The 24,509-nt window shown below is 42.9% G+C and overlaps 1 protein-coding gene across 1 annotated transcript; it reads right to left on the bottom strand.

The window, feature by feature from the left end:
- Positions 1-6,759: 6,759 nt before the first annotated feature.
- Positions 6,760-24,218, bottom strand: MANSC1 (MANSC domain containing 1). Its single transcript, XM_082420255.1, has 4 exons — positions 23,882-24,218; positions 19,127-19,447; positions 15,975-16,115; positions 6,760-8,227 (listed from the first exon to the last, which is right to left on the bottom strand). The coding sequence occupies exons 1-4, from the start codon at positions 24,138-24,140 to the stop codon at positions 7,356-7,358; spliced, it is 1,593 nt and encodes a 530-aa protein (XP_082276381.1). The 5' UTR covers positions 24,141-24,218; the 3' UTR covers positions 6,760-7,355.
- Positions 24,219-24,509: the final 291 nt, after the last annotated feature.

The raw sequence follows: 24,509 nt of genomic DNA, 5'->3' as shown, positions 1-24,509 counted from the left end.
ATTGCTGATGATGTTGACTGAAGGGGATGAGAAGAAAGCCAAGATGCGCAGAACCTGACTTGAGTTACAAGAAGCCCTGTCTGGAAGGCAGAGGCAGGAGGGACTGGATGATTCTCTGTTGCTCCTTGTTGGCTGCAAAAATGCAGCTGCCCCTGTTGCTCTCCACCCCAGGGCATTCCAAAAGCAGGCTGTGTGGCAGCAGCGTTTGGCCTGTGTGCCACTGAACCTGGTCCGCCCAGCGAGGAACACTCTAGTGATTTGTTAGGGACACTGGCTGAGGGTTCACCTAGGCACCCTCACTCCCTCTCTCTCACTTCTAACCTTATATGCTGGCTCCAAATTCTATTTCTTTTACATTATCCTTTCAGATTTCTTCAGTTTGGGTTTTTTTTTTTTTCCAGGTTATTATGTATAAACATGCATAAAGGGACTTCCCTGGCGGTCCAGTAGTTAAGACTCCACGCTTCCACTGCAGGGGGCAGGGCTTCGATCTCTGGTCGGGGAACTGAGATCCCACATGCTGCGAGGTGCGGCCAAAAAATAATAAATAAATAAACAAACATGCATAAAAGGTCTGCAAATGTGTGTGATCAGGTATGTGTTGTGATGTCTGGTAAGGGTTTTCTTTTTCCCCTGATGATGGGAGTGAGCTTTCAGTGATGTGAGAACAGGCCAAGTCTCTGAGGAGACAGGCAGCTCATCAGAGGCTGCCCATTCTGTGTTTCTGCCCATTTCTCACTGGAGCCAAGGCTCCGAAGGCAGAGGGGAGGCTGGAGGGGAATGCAGGTCTCAGGGCCTGAGGGGCTGAGGGTGGTGTTGGAAAGAGAGGGGAGAGGAAGAACCGGAGGGAGGGATGGCGCGTAGCATGTGCTGTACCCACACGAGGGCCCGCCACTCCCAGCTTTTATAACTCTTGCCTGGCTCGTTCGGGCTTCCTTTCATCCCATGAAACACAGGCCCCAAACCTTAGAGTTTAGAAGTCTAGAAAATGTTCCAACTAACACATTTCCTGATAACCTATTCAATGCAGGGCCAGCAGGAGTCGTCACAGACACAAAGCAAGGATGGAGAGGCAGACTTTGAGGCTGGGCCAGACCTTCCATGCTCTGAGCTGTGGCTTTCGTATCCTTCCTGCACTGTAATTAGGACTAGATGAGAAAGAAAATTAGGCATGAGTGCCAGCCACAGGTGGCAAACAATAAATGATGCTAGCAGATAAAAAGAAGTATAAGATGGGGTGCTGATCTTCCAGGCACTTTCAATATTGCTGGGAAGACAAACTGTCCATATGAAAAGGTGAACACAAATATAATGTTACAGAGTAATGCTGTTGGCCCTTGATAAAGACAGTATTTGCATATAGTCATTGAAACAGAATTTAGCCTTTAACCAGTCCTATGTGTCCTCATTTTCAAATATTTAAATGTAAATGGATGTCTCTCATGGAGAACAGATGAAAAACAAATGTTTACTAAAGATATTATAAATTACGTAATATACAATGAGATTGAAACTCAAAATTAAACAGCTCCCACCCCATGTCTGGGTGTGTATGTTATTAGATGCGTTATTACCATAGACACACAGCCCTGCTCACAGTAGGATGGCTTGGTGGAAAGAATATTGAATCAGAAGGTTTCAGTTTTGACTCTTTTGCTAACCAACATCATAATTTTGGGACAGATAACAGATTCTGGGCCTTATTTTGGCAATAAAAGTGCTCTAAAAGTTGCCTTAAAATTAACCAAAAATGCAGTCACTATGGAAAACAGTATGGAGGTTGCTTAAAAAGCTAAAAATAGAGCTGCCATATGATCCAACAATCCCACCCCTGGGCATATATCTGGAGAAAACTATAATTCAAAAATATACATACACCCTTATGTTCAGAGCAGCATTATTCACAATAGCCAAGACATGGAAGCAACCTAAATGTCCATCAACAGATGAATGGATAAAGAAGATGTGGTACATGTACATATACTGCTCAGGCATAAAAAAGAATGAAATGATGCCATTTACAGTAACATGGATGGACCTGGAGATTACCATACTAAGTGAAGTAAGTCAGACAGAGAAAGACAAATACCGTATGATATCGCTTATATGTGAAATCTAAAACAGGACACAAGTGAACTTACCTATGAGACAGAAACAGACTCACAGACACAGAGGACAGACTTGTGGTTTCCACAACATTGTAAATCAACTATACTTGAATAAAATAATTTTTAAAAATTAACCGAAAATGTAAGAGCACCAACAAAAACCCATTCTGTCAGCTCATCTTCCCATAGGCTAAGAAAACTGTACTACTTTAACTCTAAGAAGAGAAATAAACAAAATCAAATTGCTTATCTACTGACTCCTCAGCACATGGTCTTCATTAAAATAACAGCATACACTTCATCATCGTGCACCTGGATTATATTCCATTTTCCTAAAAAAATGCATATAAGTGGGGTCTTGCCTGTATTTTCTCTTCATGATATAGAAGCTGTTACATATCCAGCTGATCACATTACTGCCTGTTGCTGAAAGGCATGAACTTCAACAAACAGGTTTTAAAATTCACTCGTGATCATTTATCGAGTGTACTGCGTGCCAGGCACACACTGAGTGTGGGAGAATCACAGGAGCATTGCTCTCGAACACAGTGGTGTAATATATAAACGGATACATGCAAAGAGACCATGGAAATGTCCTGCTGATGGTATAAATCAAGAGCCGTGCCAGAAATCCAGGAGGAAGAATACCTCTCCTGGGAGACCCTGGGAAGACTGCAGTGGAGGTGATGTTTGAGCTGAGTCTTGAAAGATGAGTGGAAATTTGCCAGGTGAAGGAGGGCAATTTACAAGCAGAGGGAATAGGATGGCTCATGAAAAGTGCCTGGCACGTTTGAGAAAGAGTGCAAAGGTGTGTGTAGCTGCGGCCCAGGTTTTGTGGGAGGGAAGGAAGCTGGGAGGACGGTTAGGTCAGGGCTAGAACACGGGAACCTTGTTAGCCTACCCTCGGGGTGATCACTCCTGCAGGTAATGGGGGGGCACAGAGGTGTACTGCATGATGTATGGTGTGTGTTGTGCTTTTCAGGGGAGCGGAGGTCATACGGAGTGAATGTGTAACTTGGGAGTAGAGTAAGGAGAAATGGGTTAGGGACACCAAAAGGGAGGTGGCAGTGGGAAGGGTTAACTTTGAGAAGCAGGGACTTCCCTGGTGGTCCAGTGGTAAAGAATCCGCCTTCCAATACAGGGGATGCGGGTTTGATCCCTGGTCAGGGAACTAAGATCCCACATGCCACAGGCTAACTAAGCCTGCACGCCACAACACCACAACTACTGAGCTCATGAGCCTCAACTAGAGAGCCCGCGTGCCGCAAACTACAGAGCCTACAGGCCCTGGAGCCTGCACATCACAACTAGAGAGAGAAAACCCACACACCACAACTAGAGAGAAGCCCGTGCACCACAATGAAGAGTCCGCATGCCTCAACGAAGAGCCCGAACACCACAAGACCCGACGTAAAACTTTGAGAAGCATTATTGAAAGAGAATAGATAACATGTGGTGAACCCTGGCTGTGGAGGTGGAAGGAAAGGGCAAAGCAGAGTATGACTTTGACGTTGCTCAGTACAGGGGAGACTGGGCGGCTGGTGACACTATTAATCCAGATGCAAGAACATGGAACATGATGGGTTCTCTACTCGGGCCTGCCCCAACTAAAGGATGACCATTAACTTTGGCACAGGTGGCCAGTGACCGAACAAGAAGGCAGGATGACAGCGGCTGAGAAGCCTGCCCCAGAATGAGACCTCTGATCTCTTCATTTCCATGCCTCTGGCTCATGGTATCCATCATTCGGTTCAATACCATTTGAAAGCTGTTATCTAGAAGATATCTGATCTACTGAAAACCTCTTTTTTTGGTTACTTCTTATCTGTCCTGTTATAAGAGTGTAAGTGTGGAGTCTGGAGCCAGATCATTCAGGCAAGTGACCTCCAGCAAGTCAGTTAAACTTTTCTGTGCCTCAGTTTCCTCATCTGCGAAATAAGGATAAAAATTCTTCATGAGGTTGTTACAGGAATGAAATGAGTTAGTCTACGTAAAAGGGTGCCTGGCACACAGTGTAAGTACCTTGTGAGTGGTTGCTATCATTATTAATAAGTAATGGAATACTTGACTAAAAGTAGTACAAATATTAGAGATTTATTATCACAGAACAAGATGGGAAGTGGGCAGTTCCAGGTTGGTGTGCGGACCAGACCCTTCCCATATCCCACTCTGCCATCTTCGGCTTGTTAGTGATTTCTCCCCTCATGGTGGCAGAAAGGCTGCAGTAGTCCCAAATATCAAGTCCTCACGTGACCGGCATTTCAAGCAGGAAATAAGGGCTTTCTTCCTTGTGTAGCCCTCACTTATCAAGGAGGAGAATCTTTCCTAGAAGCCCCAGTTGGTTTCCTTTCAGCTAGAACTGATGGGTCACCGGCCCATCCCTAACTGCAAGAGGAGCTGGGAAAGAATCTGGCACTTCCAATCTATAAACAAATGAAGCAAAAGTGGAGCTGGGCTGGCTGTTGCATGAGAATCCGCAGTGCCCATCACAGTCTGGGAGCCAAAGATTTCAAGACTGCCTCACTCAGGCCAGGGATAACTGAGAAACAAGGATATCGCACTATTCTTCCAGAGTAAATGAGCCATAGACTTCATCCTTCAGGGGTCATTCGTTTTTTTAAGGATAGCTTTTAACTCAGGTGAGTAACTTGTTGGTGAAATACAGAGAGAGGATATTTTTGAGCCCGGGGACCTTTCTAGTCTTCTCACCTGTTCTAGGCTGTCACCTTCCCTTCCCACAAACCAAAGGAGAAAGTTCATAATTCAGTTCACCTTGTCTAGAAGGTTGGCTAGGCCAGTCACTCTTAAAGGTACTTAAAAGGAAGTGGATGCAGACTTCACCCCCTTTTACTGCCCTATGCAGCATCTCACCCATGGTGATGGGGTAATAAGCAGAGAGCTGCGTGAGAAGAGCTACTCTTTCCCCTTGAGAAGGACATCGCAAATCAGCAGTTCCCCTACAATCTACATCCCCACAGTCATGGCCAGAGTTTGGGCCCATAGCATCTCTCATCTGGGCTCCCAATCAAATTTCTCCATCGCAAGAAAGACTGCAGACGGCAAGGTGGATGGTGAGCTCCAGAAGAACGCCTTTATAAACATCCACAGAAAGCCCTATTTCCAACATCCAATTCCGTTAACAAAGAGAGGGGAAATTTTAAAATTCCAAGGTACTTAGTTACTAATCTGATTCTGGCCTACATGTGGATATTCAATAAATACTTGTTAAATTAAACTGAGTCAAGGTTTTATTTATTCAACATACTTAAAGCTTATGTAAACCCCTTGGAGATTTGTGTCAAGCTGTTAAGTTGGAAAATATATGAAAAGTAGTATTTTCAATAGACCAGCTTTCCTCTTAATGAGCTTTATGAGCTTAGTGTAAACCAGGGGGGAGGGGGAGGGGTTCCAGGCGAGGGGACGGGAAGGAGGAGGGAAGGAGGAAAAAGGAGAAAAGCCTGTTTCTGTCTCTGTCTACATTTGCCTTCGTTGCTCTACTTATTAACCAGTTACTGCCCTCTAGCGTTCACTGTATAAATTCTCACCTGAATCCCATTTTTGTCTTTTAAAAACCCTGATGACACCAGGGACCAAACCTCTTGATTTGCAAATAAGCAAATTGAAGTCCAGAGAGATGAGATGTCGAACTGACCCAGGCGGTCTCCTGGATTTCCAGTTACCCCACTGTAACTTGTCCGGCAAACCCCCATTATTCAAAACATTTCTCAGACACTGTAATAACTAATCAATAAAAATTACAGCATGCTAATCATTTAATAATACAAGGCAGACCTCGGAGACATTGCGGGTTCGGTTCCAGACCACTGCAGTAAAGTGAATACGACAAGAAAGCGAGTCTCACGAATTTTTTTGTTTCCCAGTACATATAAAAGTCATGTTTACACTGTACTGTAGTATTAAGTGCAATAGCATTGTCTAAAAAAAGTATATATCTTAATTTTAAAATATTGCTAAAAAATGCTAACCAACGTCCGCGCCTTCAGCAATTCGTAGTAGCAACGTCAAAGATCATTGATTACAGATCCCCGGAACAAATATAATAATAATGAAAAAGTTTGAAATATTGAAAGAATTACCAAAATGTGACACAGAGACATGAAGTGAGAAAATGCTGTTGAAAAATGGCACCAATAGACCTGCTTGAGGCAGGGTTGCCATAAACCTTCAATTTGTAAAAAATGCAATATCTGTGAAGCATGATAAAATGAAGCACAATAAAATGAGGTATGCCTGTAATTTTAAGTGCTATCTATTATTTCCAATGTTATTCCAAATAAAGCCAAAATTGACTATTGGTCAAGTTTAGATAAGGACTTATAAATAATATTGTTACATTTTAAATTTACTTAAGTTTGGAAAATGCCTATTTTACTTTTTCTTTTTTTTTTTTTTGAAAAAATAGTTAACTAGAACAGACCCAAAGTAGATCTGGCCATTTATCAGAACTTATCATCATCTCCATGCAGGCTAATATTCTGCTAGAATTCTCCCAAAGGAACCTCTTTTGCTCATTGATGGGATAAGGGGGGTTTGTCATTTTAACTTAGAACACATATTTTCATCATTTAATCATTTTGCTGGTGGGAATAAATTTAAAGTTATCCAGCTGGACGTGTCACTTACAAGAACATTACTGAATACCAAAAGATTTATTCAGATATTTAATTGGAAGGAAATACATCTGGAATAAGTTTTATTGGAATTCATATAAAAAGGAAAGTAAATCCATTAGAATTAATACCATAAACAGTCGACTTTATCTGGAACCAGAAACATTAATGAATTGGAGCCTAGGAGTCCTAACCCTTTTTCCTTGTAAAAAGCCAGTCGTTTTCCAATTGATGTGGCAATTATTCTTTATTGCTTTAGGTAGAGCTTTGTTTTCAGCTAATATTTTAGAGACAGATCCTTCAAATCACCCAGTTTGTTTCTTTCCCCCGCTTCTTTTCGAAGAACAAGCAAAAGGAAAGCGGTAGGAGGCATCTTTGCCTGTCTTCAAAACACTTGAAATATCCTGCGAAGATGAGCAAATCAGCAGAACCTCGCTGCACAGGACTATTAGTAACTACATGAATAAAGAGACATCTAGGGACCTCCCTGTCAGCCCAGTGGTTAAGGCTCCCCACTTCCACTGCAGGGGACACGGGTTCGATCCCTGGTCCTGGTCGGGGAACTAAGATCCCACATCCCACAGCCAAAAAAAAAAAGAGGTATCTAATGTCCTCCTTAGATGTCAGCATAGATGCCATTGATCAAATAATCAAGCCTCGAGTAACGTTTCCTGCGGAGGGATTCTAAGAGCGTTCTGCCCAAGAGACCCAGGCCTATGGCGAGGAACAGAACCCCAAAGAGCACGGTCCCGACCAGGAGCCACTGCTCAAATGCGAGGCCCTGCTGACTTTCTGGAGCACTGCTCACGGAGGGCCCACCAGAGCTGGCCTTCCCGTCTTCCTGGGAAGCTGCTGTATTTGTAGTGGGAGAATTCACATTTGTCAAAGGAAATGCAGCAGGGTCCCCGGCAGCCTCTGTGTTCAAAATCAAGCTGGAAATGTCTCTTAAGGGCACCGTGTCTGGTGGGCCTTTCGAGTCTGTTGATGCCCTAAAGATGGAAGTCGGAACCTCAGGTGTGGTCGTGTTAGTGACCGTGGCTACAGGTGGGGCAGAGGTGGCCCCCTGAGGCTGAGAAGTCACAGAAGGTATCCCTGCAGCGCCGGCGGCAGGGAGAGATGCAGGCTTTGGAGTGGCCAGGATGGTGGGCAGAGAAGCAGCTGCCACTGTACTGGGGAACACTGTCACATCTTCAGGCAGCAGATGAGCTACCGTTTGTTCTGAGGGAGATGGTGACTTCTGAGAGTGGCCTTTTTCTTTATAAACAGTCCACTGTGGACTCGCCAGATCAATCTTGAGTAGTTTCTCCACGTGATCTGAGGATCCAAGCTTCGGAGAGAATGAATCTCTCCATAAGACCGTGGGCTCTGAAGCACCTGTGGGAGGAGCGGGCGTCGGAGTGATGGTGTGTGAAGACCTGCTGCGGAACAGAGACTCTTCTTGGGCCACCTCCTGGCCTGGCAAATCAGTTCCCGCCAAAGATGGAAAATCTGAAGACGGAAAGAAAATAAAAAGGAGACTTCCATATTTCCATGCGAAGGCAGGTTAACAAGGACAAACGTTACCAGCTTGTTCAGTAAGACCTCAAACTGTTGATTCTTGACATTTCATGGTGCAAAATGGAAAAATACGAATTGCTAAATCAGATCCTGATGACCCTGCCTCCTCCCCAGATGCTGTGGTTTATTTCTAGAGTGTTGGCCCAGAGGAGAAGAGAAGTGTGCAGAGGAGGATTGGGCAAATGAAGGAAGAGGTGGGAGGGGACCAGCAGAGATGATAAGAGGAGCTCAGCATGGCCGGCAAGAGGTTTAGGAAGATGGAGACCCTTCAGGGGCCAAGGCCAGGGAAGGCAGCTGGGCTGGGGTGATGCGGCAGGAAGAGGACAGGCAGAGAAAATGCTGGTGTGAGGCACAGGCTGTGCCAGCTGGGACCGCAGTGACAACTGGGAAGCAAGCCATCACTAGGGGAGATATCACGGGGCCGGGGGGTAGCCCACAGGACAATGCGGAGAGGAGACAAAATCCCAGTGACTTGCCTTCCACGAGGAGGAGGAGGAGGAGGAAGCTGGAGGGTCCCTGAAGCCAAGGCAGCAGCACAAAGCTGATGACGTTTTTCAATGAAAAAAAATGGGTTTCAGAGACTTCCCTGGTGGTCCAGCAGTTAAGACTGCGTGCTCCCCATGCAGGGGGCCCAGGTTTGACCCCTGGTCAGGGAACTAGATCCTGCATGCCGCAACTGAGAGCCTGCATTTTCATATTTTTAATATTTATTTATTTATTGGTTGCACCAGGTCTTGGTTGCAGCACGCGGGATCTTCCTTGCAGCATGTGGGATCTTTCGTTGTGGCACACAGGCTTCTTTCTAGTTGTGGTGCATGGGCTCCAGAGCCCGTGGGCTCAGTAGTTGTGGCACACGGGCTCAGTAGTTGTGGCACGTGAGCTCTAGAGCACACGGGTTTAGTTGCTCCTCAGCATGTGGGATCTTAGTTCCCTGACCAAGGATCGAACCCGCATCCCCTGCATTGGAAGGTGGATTCTTAACCACTGGACCACCAGGGCAGTCCCAATAAATAAATATTTTTAAAAAAACCAAAAAAACAACCAGTTTTCAGCACCGTACTCAGGGGAGGAAGGCGATCTGAGAGATTTTCTTTTGATCCTTGCAGATTAAAATTTTAGAGCCAATATCTTAGGTTCTGAGGACCATGGACCAGTATTTGAAATCATGATGGCCACGTGGCTAGCATAAAGAGCAGAAAATCACACAGTCCCAGCTCCTGCTGAGGAGGAACCAGCCTCAGATCCTCCTCCTGTGTGAGAAAGTTTAGAGTTTTGCTCTTTGTCACACATGCCGTTTATCACAGCTCGAACTGAAAAGGCTGGTTAAAGCAATCCGGGGCAGAGAAAGACCCCTTGAATTGCTCTGTATCACTCTGCTACTTGGCTAATCATCTCACTTAAATTAGAACGGCAGAAACACAAGGAAGGAAGCAAAGGTGATTCTCCCCTCTTCTCTTTTCCATCTTCTATTTCAACTCCCATCAATACCAGTTTCTAAACTAGACCTCACTCTCTTCTCTGCTAACAAATAGATGCAGAGGCAACTTCAGATTTGTGACATCTTTGACTATTCTCTAAGCTTCACACTACTCAGAGGTCCTTTAGAACTGTCACTTATTAATCCATCTAGGACAGGGGTCAGCAAATTATGGCCACTTCTCTTTATATGGCTTGCGAGCTAAGAATGGTTTCTACATTCTTAAACGATTGAAAAAAATCAAGAAGGATAATATTTTGTAACATGTGAAAATTATATGAAATTCACATTTCAGTGCCATAAATAAAGTTTTATTGGCATACAAGGATGCCCATTTGTTTACATATTGTCTATGGCTCCTTCTACTACAAGGACAGAAGTGAGGAGGTCCGACAGATTGCATATGGCCCACTAAGCCTAAAAGACTTGCCTGAAAAGCCTAAAATACTTATTATTTGGCCCTTGACAAAAAAAGTTTGTGGATACCTGCTCCAGGACACTCTAAAATAGAATTTAGATGCCTGAAATTCCTCCAACAATGCTGAAGAAAAGAGTTTCTGCTGCAGGTGATATCACATTCATAGGCATAGTGTCACCACGAGATAAAGAGCACCTGTATTTTTAGGTCGCGTCAGATATTTTTAAAAAGAGCAGGACTCATCATATTTCATTTTAAAGTTTAGAAAGAAGGCTAGGGCTTCCCTGGTGGCGCAGTGGTTGAGAATCTGCCTGCCAATGCAGGGGACACGGGTTCGAGCCCTGGTCTGGGAAGATCCTACATGCCGCGGAGCAACTAGGCCCGTGAGCCACAATTACTGAGCCTGCGCGTCTGGAGCCTGTGCTCCGCAACAAGAGAGGCCGCGATAGTGAGAGGCCCGCGCACCGCGATGAAGAGTGGCCCCCGCTTGACGCAACTAGAGAAAGCCCTCGCACAGAAACGAAGACCCAACACAGCCAAAAATAAATAAATAAATAAATAAACCCAAAAGTTAAAAAAAAAAAAAGAAGGCTAAATAAATGCTCTGTGATACGTGTGAACTCAAAACTTAAAATAAGGCCATTGACAAGAATGACCAAAACAGCTGTTTTCTTTCTCAAGAATACAAGGTCATAAATAAAGCAAAGCTAGGGCTATTCCCATTTCTTGATAAGATTCATCTATTGGCAAAGATCCTAGAACCACACAGGGATCCTCCACAGCTGCTCCATTCACCTCACCCACTGATGTTTGCCTTTGGGGTATGGTGTTTTCTCTCAGTCACGTAGCCATGAGCTACAGAAGGAGTTGGGAAATGTGTCCTCAACCGCTCTTTTGAGTTTCATTTCCAAGCGACTTCACTAGATAAAAAAATTTAGGGACTGACTATTAACTTGGAAACCAGCTGAGCAAATAGACTTTCAATTTATTCTATTTCTGAATTCCCCTATTCTAGTCCTTGGAGGAATGACAGACCACCAAGCTCCAAAAACAAAGAAACAAACAAAGATTAAATAATGCCGAGCTGCAATGGTTTTAAAGAATGAACAGAGCACACTATTATCTTTCAAACTTTCAGTCTGTAAATATTAGTCAATTACAGGAAATAGAGTTCATCAGGAAACAAACCACCAAACTTATATCTACTGAATTTCACTCTGACCAGGAGGCAGATATTTATTTTTATGGGGCAATCTCAATCCATCAACACGGGCAGATTCATAAATAGAATTACAAACACAATTTGTAAACATCTGTAGATACAGACAGCCCGCTGCACACCAAGTCCGGGGTTGGTGCCACTTTGCCCCTAGATAGCCACCGGCTCCGGGCTGATGGTGCCCCCTGGTGGCTGACACAGGAACTGTTCGATTCTAATTCCACTTCATTCACTACCTTCACGCTTGCCCTTAGGAGGTTTAGGCACAAGCCAAGTTCCCTTTTTCTCCCAGTTCCACTGGAGAAAATGGAATCTTTACCACATACTCCCTCTTTTATACATGCATTATAAAATCAATAACATGACAGAAGTATTATGAAAGTTATAAAACAAATTCAACGATAATTTCTATCATGTCCCAGCAACTGTTAACATTTATGCATACCTTAAAATTAAAATTTTTTTCATGTAATTTAAAAACTGGGTGTTTTTCACCTGAAATTTAGGTGACATTTTATTTCTACATCTCAAACTTATTTTTTAACATCTGCATTGTATTCCCTCAGGTGGATCCATTATACTTTACACCCAACCATTCCCTATCATTTGGACATTTAAGCTGTAGAAACTTTTAAACTAATTTCCTTTAAACTAATTCAAAAAGTGCTGTTTTCACTTTTTAAACTAATTACACAATAAACAATTTCACAACAACAGCTTTTTATTTGGTATAGATTTTATGGAAGTCGAATGACCGGATTCAATTACCTATAATTTCTTTAATATTCTGCTCTAATTGTGAAATAGCTGATAGACATAGGGAATACACACTGACAGTGGAAGAAAGGACACAATGAAGAAGAGGCAGTGAGAAAGGATCAGAGAGGCAGATGTGATGGTCCAACTTCCACCTGATGGGAGCTCTTGAAGGAGAAAAATAAACATTCCAATTAGTGTCTTGAGCCCTGACCTCACGGGAAACTCAGACTGCGATGTCCATTTCCTGCTGGATACCATCCCCGGGTGTCCAACAGGCTCTGCCACGTTCCAGGTGATGAAAAACAAAGAGGACAAGCAAGAAGCCATATCCGCACAACACCGTAGGTCCCGGTGTTTTTAGCCAAGATTATATATAGACGTAAAGGAGGCGAACAGTCAGAGGCAACTGCCCTGGCCAGTGTGAAGCCCAGAAGGGGCAGGGAGACGACAAGATACTTTCCACCCAAGGTAAGATCCTGGGTGCTCTGAGAGGTCTAATTTGTTCTGTGCCATAGTCTTTTTAAAAAATTATTCTTTTTAACAACTGTGGTAAAATATACTACATACAATGTACCACTTTAACCCGTTTTTAAGAGTATAGTTCCGTGGCATTGAGTTTGTGCAACCCTCACCATCAACCATCTCCAGAATTTTTCATCAGGCAAAAGTGAAACTTTGTACCTTATCTGCCAATCTTTCTAGACTTGGGCTTCTACCACTATGCAGGAAGAATTTACACAAGCAATCTGTGCTTTATGCTCCTGTTTAAGGGAATGTTTGACACGTCAGGTTTTCCTGCTTCATGAACGAAACTCAGACACAGCCTCACTCAGGGGACAAAGCAGAGTCAGTGTCCGGATGGCCCGGGCAGCATCGTTCCCCAGAGAACCCTGATTGCACTCTCCCTCCCAACCGCAAAACCACTTCCCCGGCTCAGTAGACGGCACTGCCATCCATCCAGATGCTCAAGCCCAGGACTCGGACCCAGTTTCACTCTTCTCTTTTCCTCATTCCCCACATCCACACCACCAGCAAGCCCTGTCAATGCTATCACTGAAATGGCTCGTGTGTTTACTTTCCTCCATCTCCTCCACCGTCTCCCTGGTCCCCAAGGCCACGGCCTTTCACTCGGATCTCGTCCCAGCCTCCTACCCAGTCTTCCCGCATGCCCTCTTGCTGCTGCGGCGTTGTCCATTCGCAATAGATCAGTCACAGTGAGCTTTGAGAAATCACCTTTAAAACAGCACGTTATACGTGCCTGCTGAAAACCTTCCAACGGCTTCCCATCATGCACCGAAAATAAAAACTCCTTACCCGCTACAGAGCTTGATGGGATCGCCCCACTTTCCTTCCTTCTTGCATGTCACTCTTTACATGGTTCACTATGAGTCAGCTGCTGAGATTGGAGTGTTTGAACAAACACTCCCAAACCATTCTGCCTTAGGATATTAGAACAGGCTGTTTCCTCAGCCTGGAAGGTCTTCCTACAATCTTCCCACATCTGGCTCCTCCGTGTTCAGATCTCAGCTTAGGGGTTACATCTTCACAGACGCTTCCCCTGATCACCTAATCCAGACGGTCCACTCAGTGATTATCTATTTTTTCTTTTTTGGCTGTGCTGTGTGGCACGCGGGATCTTAGTTCCCCGACCAGGGATCGAACCTGCATCCCCTGCAATGGAAGGGAGGAGTCTTAACCACTGGACCACCAGGGAAGTCCCTCTGTGATTATTTATTATGTTGTCTTAGCTCAATTATCTGCATAGCTCTTATGACTATTTTTTTAAATGGGAATTTTATGTTTTAATTTTCTCTGCTTTGAAAATATATTCTTATATAAAGGCCATGTTTCATTTTATTATGATCACTGTTATTTTTTTAATTTAAATTTTTTTTATTGAAGTATAGTTGATTTACAATGCTGTGTTAATTTCTGCTGTACGGCAAAGTGGTTCAGTTTATATATATATACTTTTTTTTTTTTAAGGGTAACCACCTCTTTTTTTAAAAATAAATTTTATTTATTTATTTATTTATTTTTGGCTGTGCTGGGTCTTCGTTGCTGCCCGCGGGCTTTCTCTAGTTGCAGCGAGCGGGGGCTACTCTTCATTGTGGTGCGCGGGCTTCTCATTGCAGTGGCTTCTCTTGTTGCGGAGCACGGGCTCTAGGCGCACGGGCTCAGTAGTTGTGGCTCACGGGATCTAGAGCGCAGGCTCAGCAGGTGTGGCACACGGGCTCAGTTGCTCCGCGGCATGTGGGATCCTGCCCGACCAGGGGCTCGAACCCGTGTCCCCTGCATTGGCAGGTGGATTCTTAACCACTGCGTGCCACCAGGGAAAGTCCTACATTCTTTTTTTTGTATTCTTTTCCATTACGGTTTTTCATAGGTTTTTTTTTTTTTTTTTTTTTTTTTTGGCTGCAGTGGGTCTTCGTTGCTGCATGCCGGCTTTTCTCTAGTTGCGGCGAGCAGGAGCTACTCTTCATTGTGGTGCACGGGCTTCTCATCACGGTGGCTTCTCTTGTGGAGCACGGGCTCTAGGTGCGCGGTCTTCAGTAATTGTGGCTCACGGGCTCTAGAGCGCAGGCTCAGTAGTTGTGGCGCACGGGCTTAGTTGCTCCGCGGCATGTGGGATCTTCCCGGACCAGGGCTCGAATCCGTGTCCCCTGCATTGGCAGGCAGATTCTCAACCACTGTGCCACCAGGGAAGCCCTTTCATAGGATACTGAATATAGTTCCCTGTGCTATACAGTAGGACCTGTTGTTTATCCATTCTATAATATAAAAGCCTACATCTGCTAACCCCAGCCTCCCACTCCATTCCTCCTCAACCCCCTACCACTGGGCAACCGCAAGTCTGTTCTCTGTGGCCGTGGTGACTATTTTTCTTGATTATTTATTTATTAAGGTTATTGTCTCTCTCTCCTAAAATATTAGTTCCAGAAATGAGAACCTTGTTTTTCATGTTTAGTGTCGTATCTTTCTACCCTTAAGGCGTAAAAAGTGCTTGGCCCATAGAAGATGCTAAATAAAATTTGTTTCTTATTGAATAAATGAACAAAGGGAGTATTATTAATACCTAAGGGTGTAAGGACAAAAACTTTATAAAACTGAAATAAGAGTAAACTTCATACTTGAAAGCATTTCATCCTGAAAAATTAACAAGCCAAAATCTCACCAAGGCATATCCAAATAATTATATTATTTTTACTTGTTTATTTTCTGTATTCTGAGCAAATATGTAATTTCCAAATGTGGAGACTCTATTTCCAATGCCTGCACAAAATTTGGCATGTAGCTGTTTCTCAAAAACTTCTTAAATGAGCTTCCTTGCAGGTCTGGATAATAAAATCCAGTGAGTTTGATTTCAGAGAATGTGATTACAAAATAATTGGAACCTAACGACAAATGTACTGGAATTTTATATACTGTATTTACATCATCTTAACCCTTTCAAAATAGTCACCCCTGGAGACCTGTATACTTATTCCAGTGTTGCTGACACGGTTCTAAAGACGTGTTTCAAAATGTTTACATGAAAGATCTATGTGCCTTTTATCTTAAGAAGGTAAAAACAAAAACAAAACAAAATACTATCATTCATAGGTATAAAATACGTTCACTGGAAAAAAGAAAGATATTTGGTTGAATCAACTGAATTTTAAATCATGAGATTTTTTCTGATGTGCCTCTATATTTGTGATCCCTTTTGGCAGTTCTTCTTAAACTCTTGCAAGCAACCTTTCTACATGAATCATATCCTTAAATAATTCCAAACACAAAAGACAAATAACAATGTTTTTATTACCTCTAATGATCCTGTAACTCATAAGTCCCTTTGCTGGTTTCAGGGGACAGGCTTCCTCAGTGGGACAGAAAAACAGGTAGCAGTTGGGTAGTCTAGTTGTTTTTCGAGTGTCGAAGATCATCAAGTTACATGCTTTGTCCGCTGAAATGAAAGGTTTCATAAGCATTATTCTGAAATAGGATCTTCCAAAGAATACGGCGAGCAGGAAAACATTTATTCTAGCGGCCAACACAAAAACCTTTGTTCATTGCCTGCTGGCCGCTGAGTCATTTCCTTTTCCTTAGTTTAGTCACTGAAAGCAACTTTTAAAGACCTCGGGTTTAAAAATCAGAATGAAGGCAATTTTGGCGAAACATTTTTAATAGTACATTTCATTCTTTAGAAAGAAGCCTTCCATTTGTTAAAATATTTATCAAAACATACATAGAAATACTGAGTCTACAACTCACTACTGAGTCCGACCTTAGGAAATGGATCTAACCCTAATGCCTGTACGTACCTCTTGCATACTGAAGGCATCTTAGATGCCTACGAAGCCATCAGTCTGGTTTTCTTGGTGTGGGGCGAGGGGAGGGTGGTGGGCAGGGAGGGTCAGTAAATTCAGCCTTATACGTATCATGCCTCCTTCCACAATGGAGCTGCATAGCATATGGAATGCCAAGTCTACTTTTTACTTTTATCAGTACCATTCTTCTTTTGGTTCTTCAAATTTCTGCTCTTCCTTATCATTTTTGTTTGTCTCCCAATCAGGCAGTGGTCAGGGATTCACCCTTGACTCCCCCGGTGGGAAATACGACTGAGTTCGTTTCTGCAGGGCTTTTATCCTATCATGTCTCCATTAGCCAGGTAACAAGAAAGGTACTCTGGTTACTTTGGCTTTTCCTTTCCCCACGATGTGATAATTCTACAAACCATTTTTGTGGGCACTTAGGTAAAGGGGAGGGTCCATAAAGGGTCCAAGTTGTACACAAAATTTTATGTCCTTTGTATTTGTGGGCATTTTTCTAGAGTCTGTGCCTATAGGCAAATTATCAAAGTGCTTTTTTGGAACCCTAAATGGTCAAAAACCAACGCTCAGTAAAAGAGGGAAAAGTCTGAGATCCATTAACTGAGACCCACGGTACCTCTGCTTACAGTAAAGCAGTAACAGTACTTTTGCTTGTAGAATAAAGCCGCAAACCCTCATTTCTTACTAAACACCTATCACGGAACTGAAGAGAAATGCAAGGTTTCCTGTGTTGCCAGGATACGCCCACATGGCATTCAGTCCTATTTGCAGGTGACGTTTCTATTCCACATGTATGTTGATATCAACATTTAAAGAAAAACTAGAAATTTAAATGAGATCTCTATGACTTCCATAAACTACGTCTCTATGAAGAGTGTCCAAAAGCACACAGCTCAATTTGAGAAGATCATTGAAGTATTTGCTTCCTCCTGACAGCAAATACCTGGTGTCATTTCTACACGAATTCTCCAGTTCTCTGATTCTCTAACACCAACGGGGTGTCTTACAATTCAATTCGATTCTAATACTAACTGCCTGGAGTGTCAGACCCCACTGGTCTAGGGCTCAGTCCCATAAGACTGTCCCCACTCAGACGCCAGTCACAGTATCGGGTCCTCAGGTCACTCACACATACGGCAAACTTGGCTATCACCCCCCCACCCCAGGTTCAATAACTTGCTAGAACTACTCGCAGAACTCAGGAAAATGCAATACTTACCGTTAGAGTTTATTACAAAGGATACAAATGAGCAGCCAGATGAAGAGGTACATAGGGCGAGGTCTGGAAGGGTCCCAAGTGCAAGAGCCTCTGTCCCTGCAGAGTTGGGGTGTCTCCTGGCACATGGATGTGTTCACCAACTTGGAAGCTCCCCGAACCCATCATTTAGGGGTTTTCATGGCAGTTTTATTATGTAGGCATAATTGATTAAGTCATTGGCCATTGGCGACTGAATTCAATCTCCACCCCTTTTCCCCCTACCTGGAGGTGGGTGGAGACGACTGAAAGTTCCAAGCTTCTAAGCAAAGCTTGGTCTTGCTGGCAACTAGCAGCCATCCTGGCGCGATCGAGGGTCCCACCAAGAGTCACCTCGTTAGCATAAGCTCAGGTACGGTTGAATGGGGCTCCTTGTGAATAACAGAAGAAGCTCCTAAGCTCAGAATATTCCCAGGGTTTTAGGACCTCTGTGCCAGGAATCAGGGACAAAGACTATAAATAAATATAAATACGCAAAAGTCTGTGTCCTTCAATTTCATGTCCACGTGTATTTGTCTTATTATACCACACTCATTATAGCATGAAACGGAAATAAAGATCTAAGAGAAAACATATGATTTAGTCAGCTGATAAATCAAGTAAGGATCACGAGTCCCGTGTTCACTAGCTCTTCTAGGGTCCTTGATGACAAGGTCTTTTCCATCTTATTCACTGTTTTATCTCCAGCACCTACCAAGGCATTAGGTGCTCAATAAACTTACGTGGTTTTTTTTGTTTGTTTATTAGATATATACTTCTGTTTTCAGGTCATAGGTTTGGAGCCTGAAATATGCAAGGGCATGGTTCAAACCTGTGGGCCTCAGTTTCCTTCTGGGTCATTCTAAACCCCTTCCCATGCCTCTTAGATTCCTAGAAGCTGCAATTAGTGGCCAGTGGCTTCCTGACTCACCTGTGCCACCAGCTCCAGGGAAGGGAGATAAAACGGAAATTTTGTGCTTCTACTTAAAACTCAAATGCTGATTTTCCTATGGGATGACTTTAGAATTTTATTTTTTGCCTCAACTCCCTTTCTGTTTAAACGTTCTTTCTTAATATCACACTGTATTCCAATATTCCATGATGATGGAAGCCAAGCATTTAAATAGGACTTTTGTTTTCAATATCTCAGATGCCTGTTAGAACATAACACCAGTCGTTTTCAACCCTTTTTCTACCCACATATCTGAGTGATAATATATATACACTCATCAGTAACTTTGGCTCAGCTTAGGGGAGGGGAGAGCACACCATGGAACCTTCCATAGTGATTTTGCCACCCACTTTTCTACCCCATTGAGAATCACTAGTACAAACCATTTAGCTTCATCAACCAGCTACTTACATCACAAAACACATGGAATAAAGAGTTGCCAAGGCATTATTACTTACCTGATATGTTTTTTGTTGAGCAGCAAGAATTAATGCAGTCTTCTTGAGTTAATGTGTGTATGGGCTCATTGCCTCTGATTCCCTTGGAAAGAGATGACTGGATGTCAATGACCATATCTTCTAGACTCTTGGTGGGGCAGTTCTGACTGGTGGACAGCCTTAGGGTCAGGAAACAAATTATTACACGAGCGTAAGTCAAGCTCCATCCCTCCCGGAAGAACATTTTAAATTTCAGTTTAGTCTTGGTCTCCAAAGGTCGGATAACTCTCCCTCTGGCCTGAGTTTGCTTCAAGAAGATTGTACAGATGATGGAATTTCTCTCTAGCACAAAAATAGAAAATCATCAATGAGTTTTGTTTCTTTGAACAATCCTAGAGAAGATACATTTCATTTCCTTCAAGTCAATGCAAACAACTCAATTCATAGGACAGGAATAAACAAGTATTTTTTATTTGTTTCACTTTTAATAGATTTGAGACCTTTCATTAAAAACTTGGCAAAAAGCTAGTAAGCACACACACACATGCGCTCTCCCATCAATGCTTAAAATCTGACAAGTATCTATAAAAGAAGAGGTAGTCTGCTTTTCAGTTCTAGAATCCTTCCTCTTCTTGCCTCTCCTAAGAAGAGGGGAAAGGACACAAAATCTGTGGTCATTGATGAAGCAATGGTCATCGCTTTGGACATATTTTCTTTCTCAGTAATAACAATTAGCATTTTAAAATCACCTACTGAGTGGTAGGCAATGCGCTAAGAAAATTACATATATTGTCCTTCTAGGAATTAGCCCATCAACAGGGGGAATATTCTGGCTCAGTTGAAGGAAACTGTAGGGGCAAGTGTTCTTTCTGACATCCCTAAAAACACAAAAGTCATAATACATATAATGCCAACTCCATTGGTGAGCTAGTTCTTCCAGAAAAAAAAATGTTAAACTGGCAAGGCTATATCAGAAAATATCCTCATTTCCAGAAAACAAATTGTTCACTAAATGATAGCCTAGATCAGAATTACCGCTTCTTTAATTTTTTTTGGTTATGAACCCTTTGGTACTCTGGTGGTGCTTAGGCTCTCTTCTGACATGTCTTAAAATGTATAAAAGCCATGTTGTTAAATGTATAAAATGAAATATATAGGATTACAAAGGAAGATAGTTATATTGAAATATAATTACTGAAAAGTTTTTAAAATGTGCCTATAAGACTCTGATGAAAGATATCAAAGAAGATCTAAATAAATGGAGAGATATTCCATGTTCCTCAATAGGACTACTCAATATTGCTAAGATGTCAGTTCTTCCCAACTTGATCTACAGATTCAATGCAATTCCAATCAAAATCTCAGCAAGTTATTTTATAGACCTCAACAAACCAATTTTAAAGTTTACATGGAAATGCAAAAAGGCCCAGAATAGTCAACACAATACTGAAGAAGAACAAAGCTGGAAGACTGACACTACCTGACTTCAATACTTACCAGAAAGCACTGCTAATGAAAACAATGTAGTACTGGCAAAATAACAGACAAATAGATCAATGGAACAGGATAAGGAGCCCAGAAATAGACCCACACAAATACAGCCAACTGATCTTTGACAAAGGAGCAATGGCAATTCAATGGAGAAAGGATATTCTTCTCAAAAACGGTGCTGGACAATTGGACATCCACATGCAAAAAAAATCTAGACACTGACCTTACATCTTTCACAAAAATTAACTCATAATGGATCATAGACCTAAATGTAAAATGCAAAACTATAAAACTCCTATGTAACATAGAATAAAGTCTCTGTGACCTTATATTAGGTGAGTTTCTAGATAACAACACCAAAAGCACAATCCATGAAAGAAAAAATTGATAGGTTGGATTCCATTAAAATTAAAAACTTCTGCTCTGTGCAAGACACTGTTAAGAGAATGAAAAACTAAGCCACAGACTGGGAGAAGGTATTTGCAAAACACATATTCCATAAATAACTGGTAGCTAAAATACACAAAGAACTCTTAAAACTTACCAAAAAGAAAACAAACAACCCAATTTAAAATGAGCAAAAGACCTGAACAGACACCTCACCAAAGCAGCATATGAAAAGGTGCTCAATATCATTGTCATTAGGAAACTGCAAATTAAAACAACAATGAGATGCCACTACACACCTATCAGAATGACTAAAATCCAAAAAACTGACAATACTAAATCCTGACAAAAACCTGCATACAAATATTTATAGCACTTTATTCATAATTGCCAAAAAACTGGAAGCAACTAAGATGTCCCTCAATAGGTGAAGGGATAAACAAACTGGTATATCCACACAATAGAATATTTTTCAGCAGTAAAAAGAAACGAGCTATCAAGCCACAAAAAGAGTAACCTTAATTGCATATCGCTAAGTGAAAAGAAGCCAGTGTGAAAGGTATGATTCCAACTCTATGACATTCTGGAAAAGGCAAAACAACATCGACAGTAAAACATCAGTGGTTGTCTGGAGGAAAGGGAAGGGCTGAATAGGTGGAGCACAGGGGATTTTTAGGACAGTGAAACTATTCTATATGATGCTGTAATGATGTATGTCATTACATTTATCAAAACCTATAGAGCTGTAGAACATAAGAGTGCATCCTGGGGCTCCCCTGGTGGCGCAGTGGTTGAGAATCTGCCTGCTAATGCAGGGCACACGGGTTCGAGCCCTGGTCTGGGAAGATCCCACATGCCGCGGAGCAGCTGGGCCCGTGAGCCACAACTACTGAGCCTGCGCGTCTGGAGCCTGTGCTCCGCAACAAGAGAGGCCGCGATAGTGAGAGGCCCGCGCACTGCAATGAAGAGTGACCCCCACTTGCCGCAACTAAAGAAAGCCCTCGCACAGAAACAAAGACCCAACACAGCCATAAAAAATAAATAAATAAATAAATAAATAAATAAAGAGTGCATCCTAATATAAATAGGTAGACTTCGGTCAGTAAAAAATAAATAAATTTTAAAAACCCAGTTTTTTAAAAAAACAGTATATGGTAATACAGCACAAGTCTAATACCTTCCTTGCTAACTCTTATGTCCAACTTTCTAAAACAGTAAAATGAAAGTAACATTTATGGTTCTCTATGCTAAGCACTTTACATATATTATGTCATTTAATCCTTACAAGAATCCTATAAGCTAGATCCCATTAGCTCCATTTTCAGTTAAAATAAAAACAACTGTGTGATAAATAACAGATGGTAGGTCTAATCATTGCCATAATTTTGAAGTAGTGTTGAATGTAATGATTTTGAGATATATGCAGTAAGTCACATGACATGGAAATATTTGTGATTTCTACTGGTGGCAAATCAGAGCTACCCTACCACTAATACTCCTGCGGCTTTTGCCTACATGCCTCTTAAAGGAAATACTACACTATATTTTGAGGTTAGCAAAATAAACTTTTCCACCCAAGTTCACAGACTTTCTGAATACTGTCCATGGACTCCCCAGGTTAAGAATCCTGGCACAAGTTACTTTTTATGCTGCCACACTTTGCAAGTCACTGGAGAAAACAAAACAGGAACAAAAAAAGAAAAACCAGGCCAACACTTCATTTTGAATGGATTCTAAGAATCTCTCCTCAAGCTGCTGCAAAGAAACCTGAACTGTGCCAGGGGATGCAGGAGAAGAGCTGTGCTTTCAGTACCAGCATCTTTATTGCTCCTAGGTCACAAGCATACTAAAGCGCTTATCTCATTAATGGTACCAAACAATTATTAGGTAAATTAATTCTTCTAATACATTATTATTTAGGCCTTAAAGGTCCAAAGATGAACAGATTTTTAAAACGTGGCAAATACATAAAATGGAATATTATTCAGCTACAAAAAGGAATGAAATTCTCATACACGCTACAATCTTGAAATCATTATGCTAAGTGAAATAAACTGGATACAAGAGGACAAATATTGTATGATTGCACTTATATAAAGTATCTAGAAGAGGCAAATTCACAGAGATAAAAAGTAGAATTGAAGTTACTAGAGGGTGGTGGAGGAGGGAATGGGGAGTTACTGTTTAATGGGTACAGCGTTTTCCTATCGGGGATGCCAAAAATGTACTGAAAATGGACAGTAGTGATGGTTACCCAATAATGTGGACGTACTTAATGCCACTAAATTGTACACTTAAAATGATCAAAATAATACATTTTGTTACAGTATGTCTATTTTACCACAATAAAAAGATCAAAACAAGCTTACAATTTAAAAAAAAAAAGGTTCAAAGTGAAGTTGAATCCTGTTGAAATAGAGTGGGAAAAGGATACAGGTGGGTAAGAGAAGATGCACCTGAGCTTTACATGCCTGCTGACTGGAGTTACGGGATCGTACCTGCAATCAGTCAAATATTGGAAATCATTTTTCTCACAGCATAATCTAACTTAATTTATCAAGGTGTTTATAACTGTGTATAAACACACACTCTACAGAGTATTAGACAATTAGCGGGTTCGATAAATACAGGATACGAATCATACAAGAAAAAATGGGAAATCTGCCTTTTCTTTGAGGAAAGGTACGTGGCTCACTAAACCATTCTTCTGACCCTGCTGCTGGCTTGCCTAAAGACCCTCTCCGGGATACGGGGGCCACCAGCATCCGGCTCAGCCAGTTCTCCGAGCTCCCGGAGGGGCGGAGGAGGCTTGCCCCGGGAAAGGGCGGGGGGCGCCGCTGCCCCCGCAGGTGGCGATACTGCCCGCGGGGGCTGGAGGGGAGGATGGAGAGCCTTTACCTGGAGACGGGAGGACCGGGCCCTGCTGCCCTCCCGGTGCAGGGCAGCCCCGCGCGCTCGGGGAAGCAGCGGCGGATCCGCGAGGGGTTCGTGGAGGACGCCCGGGAGACTCCGCAGCTCTCGCCCAGCCCTGGGTTTGTGATTCACGAGTTCCTGCTTCCGTTGCGGCGGCCGAAAGTTTGCCGGAGGTGGAAGGGCACGTTCCCGCCCTGCAACCCGGAGCTGCTTCCCAGCAACCTGGAGCAGGCCCCCTGGGCATCGGGGAGAGCCGGGAGCCCCTCCCCGGGTCCCCCGGCTCCCCACTCACCCACCCCCGCCCTGCATAGCTGCTGTGCGCGCTGCCAGGGCGGGGGCGCCACCCTCGTGGGTGCCTGAGGGTCTGCAGCTGCGCCTTCTCGCTTCCTGGAGACCGGAGAACAGGCAAATACCACGATGAAAGTCAAACAGTACACAAATGTACACTGTACAGGCATACCTCCGTTTGCACTTAGCAGAGACTACTTCTTTTTTTTTTCAACAAATTTAAGGTTTGTGGCAATTCTGCCTGGAGCAAGTCTATTGGTACTGATTTTGGAGAGGCAGCAGTGAGTGGTGGCGTGAAGCGAGATCTTAATTCCCTGCCCAGGAA

This window comes from Balaenoptera physalus (assembly GCF_965194825.1).
Source record: "Balaenoptera physalus genome assembly, chromosome: 13".
NCBI classification, from domain to species: Eukaryota; Metazoa; Chordata; class Mammalia; order Artiodactyla; family Balaenopteridae; genus Balaenoptera; species Balaenoptera physalus.
Note: the sequence above shows the minus strand (reverse complement) of the source record. Positions and strands in the feature narration are given on the sequence as shown.

Coding starts and splice junctions, on each gene's coding strand:
- MANSC1 (XM_082420255.1), bottom strand. CDS start 24,140: ATGCCCAGGGGGCCTGCTCCAGGTTGCTGGGAAGCAGCTCCGGGTTGC. Junction 19,448..23,881: donor CCCGGTCCTCCCGTCTCCAG/GTAAAGGCTCTC, acceptor TTTTTGTGCTAG/AGAGAAATTCCATCATCTGT. Junction 8,228..15,974: donor GAGTTACAGGATCATTAGAG/GTAATAAAAACA, acceptor TTCCGTCTTCAG/ATTTTCCATCTTTGGCGGGA.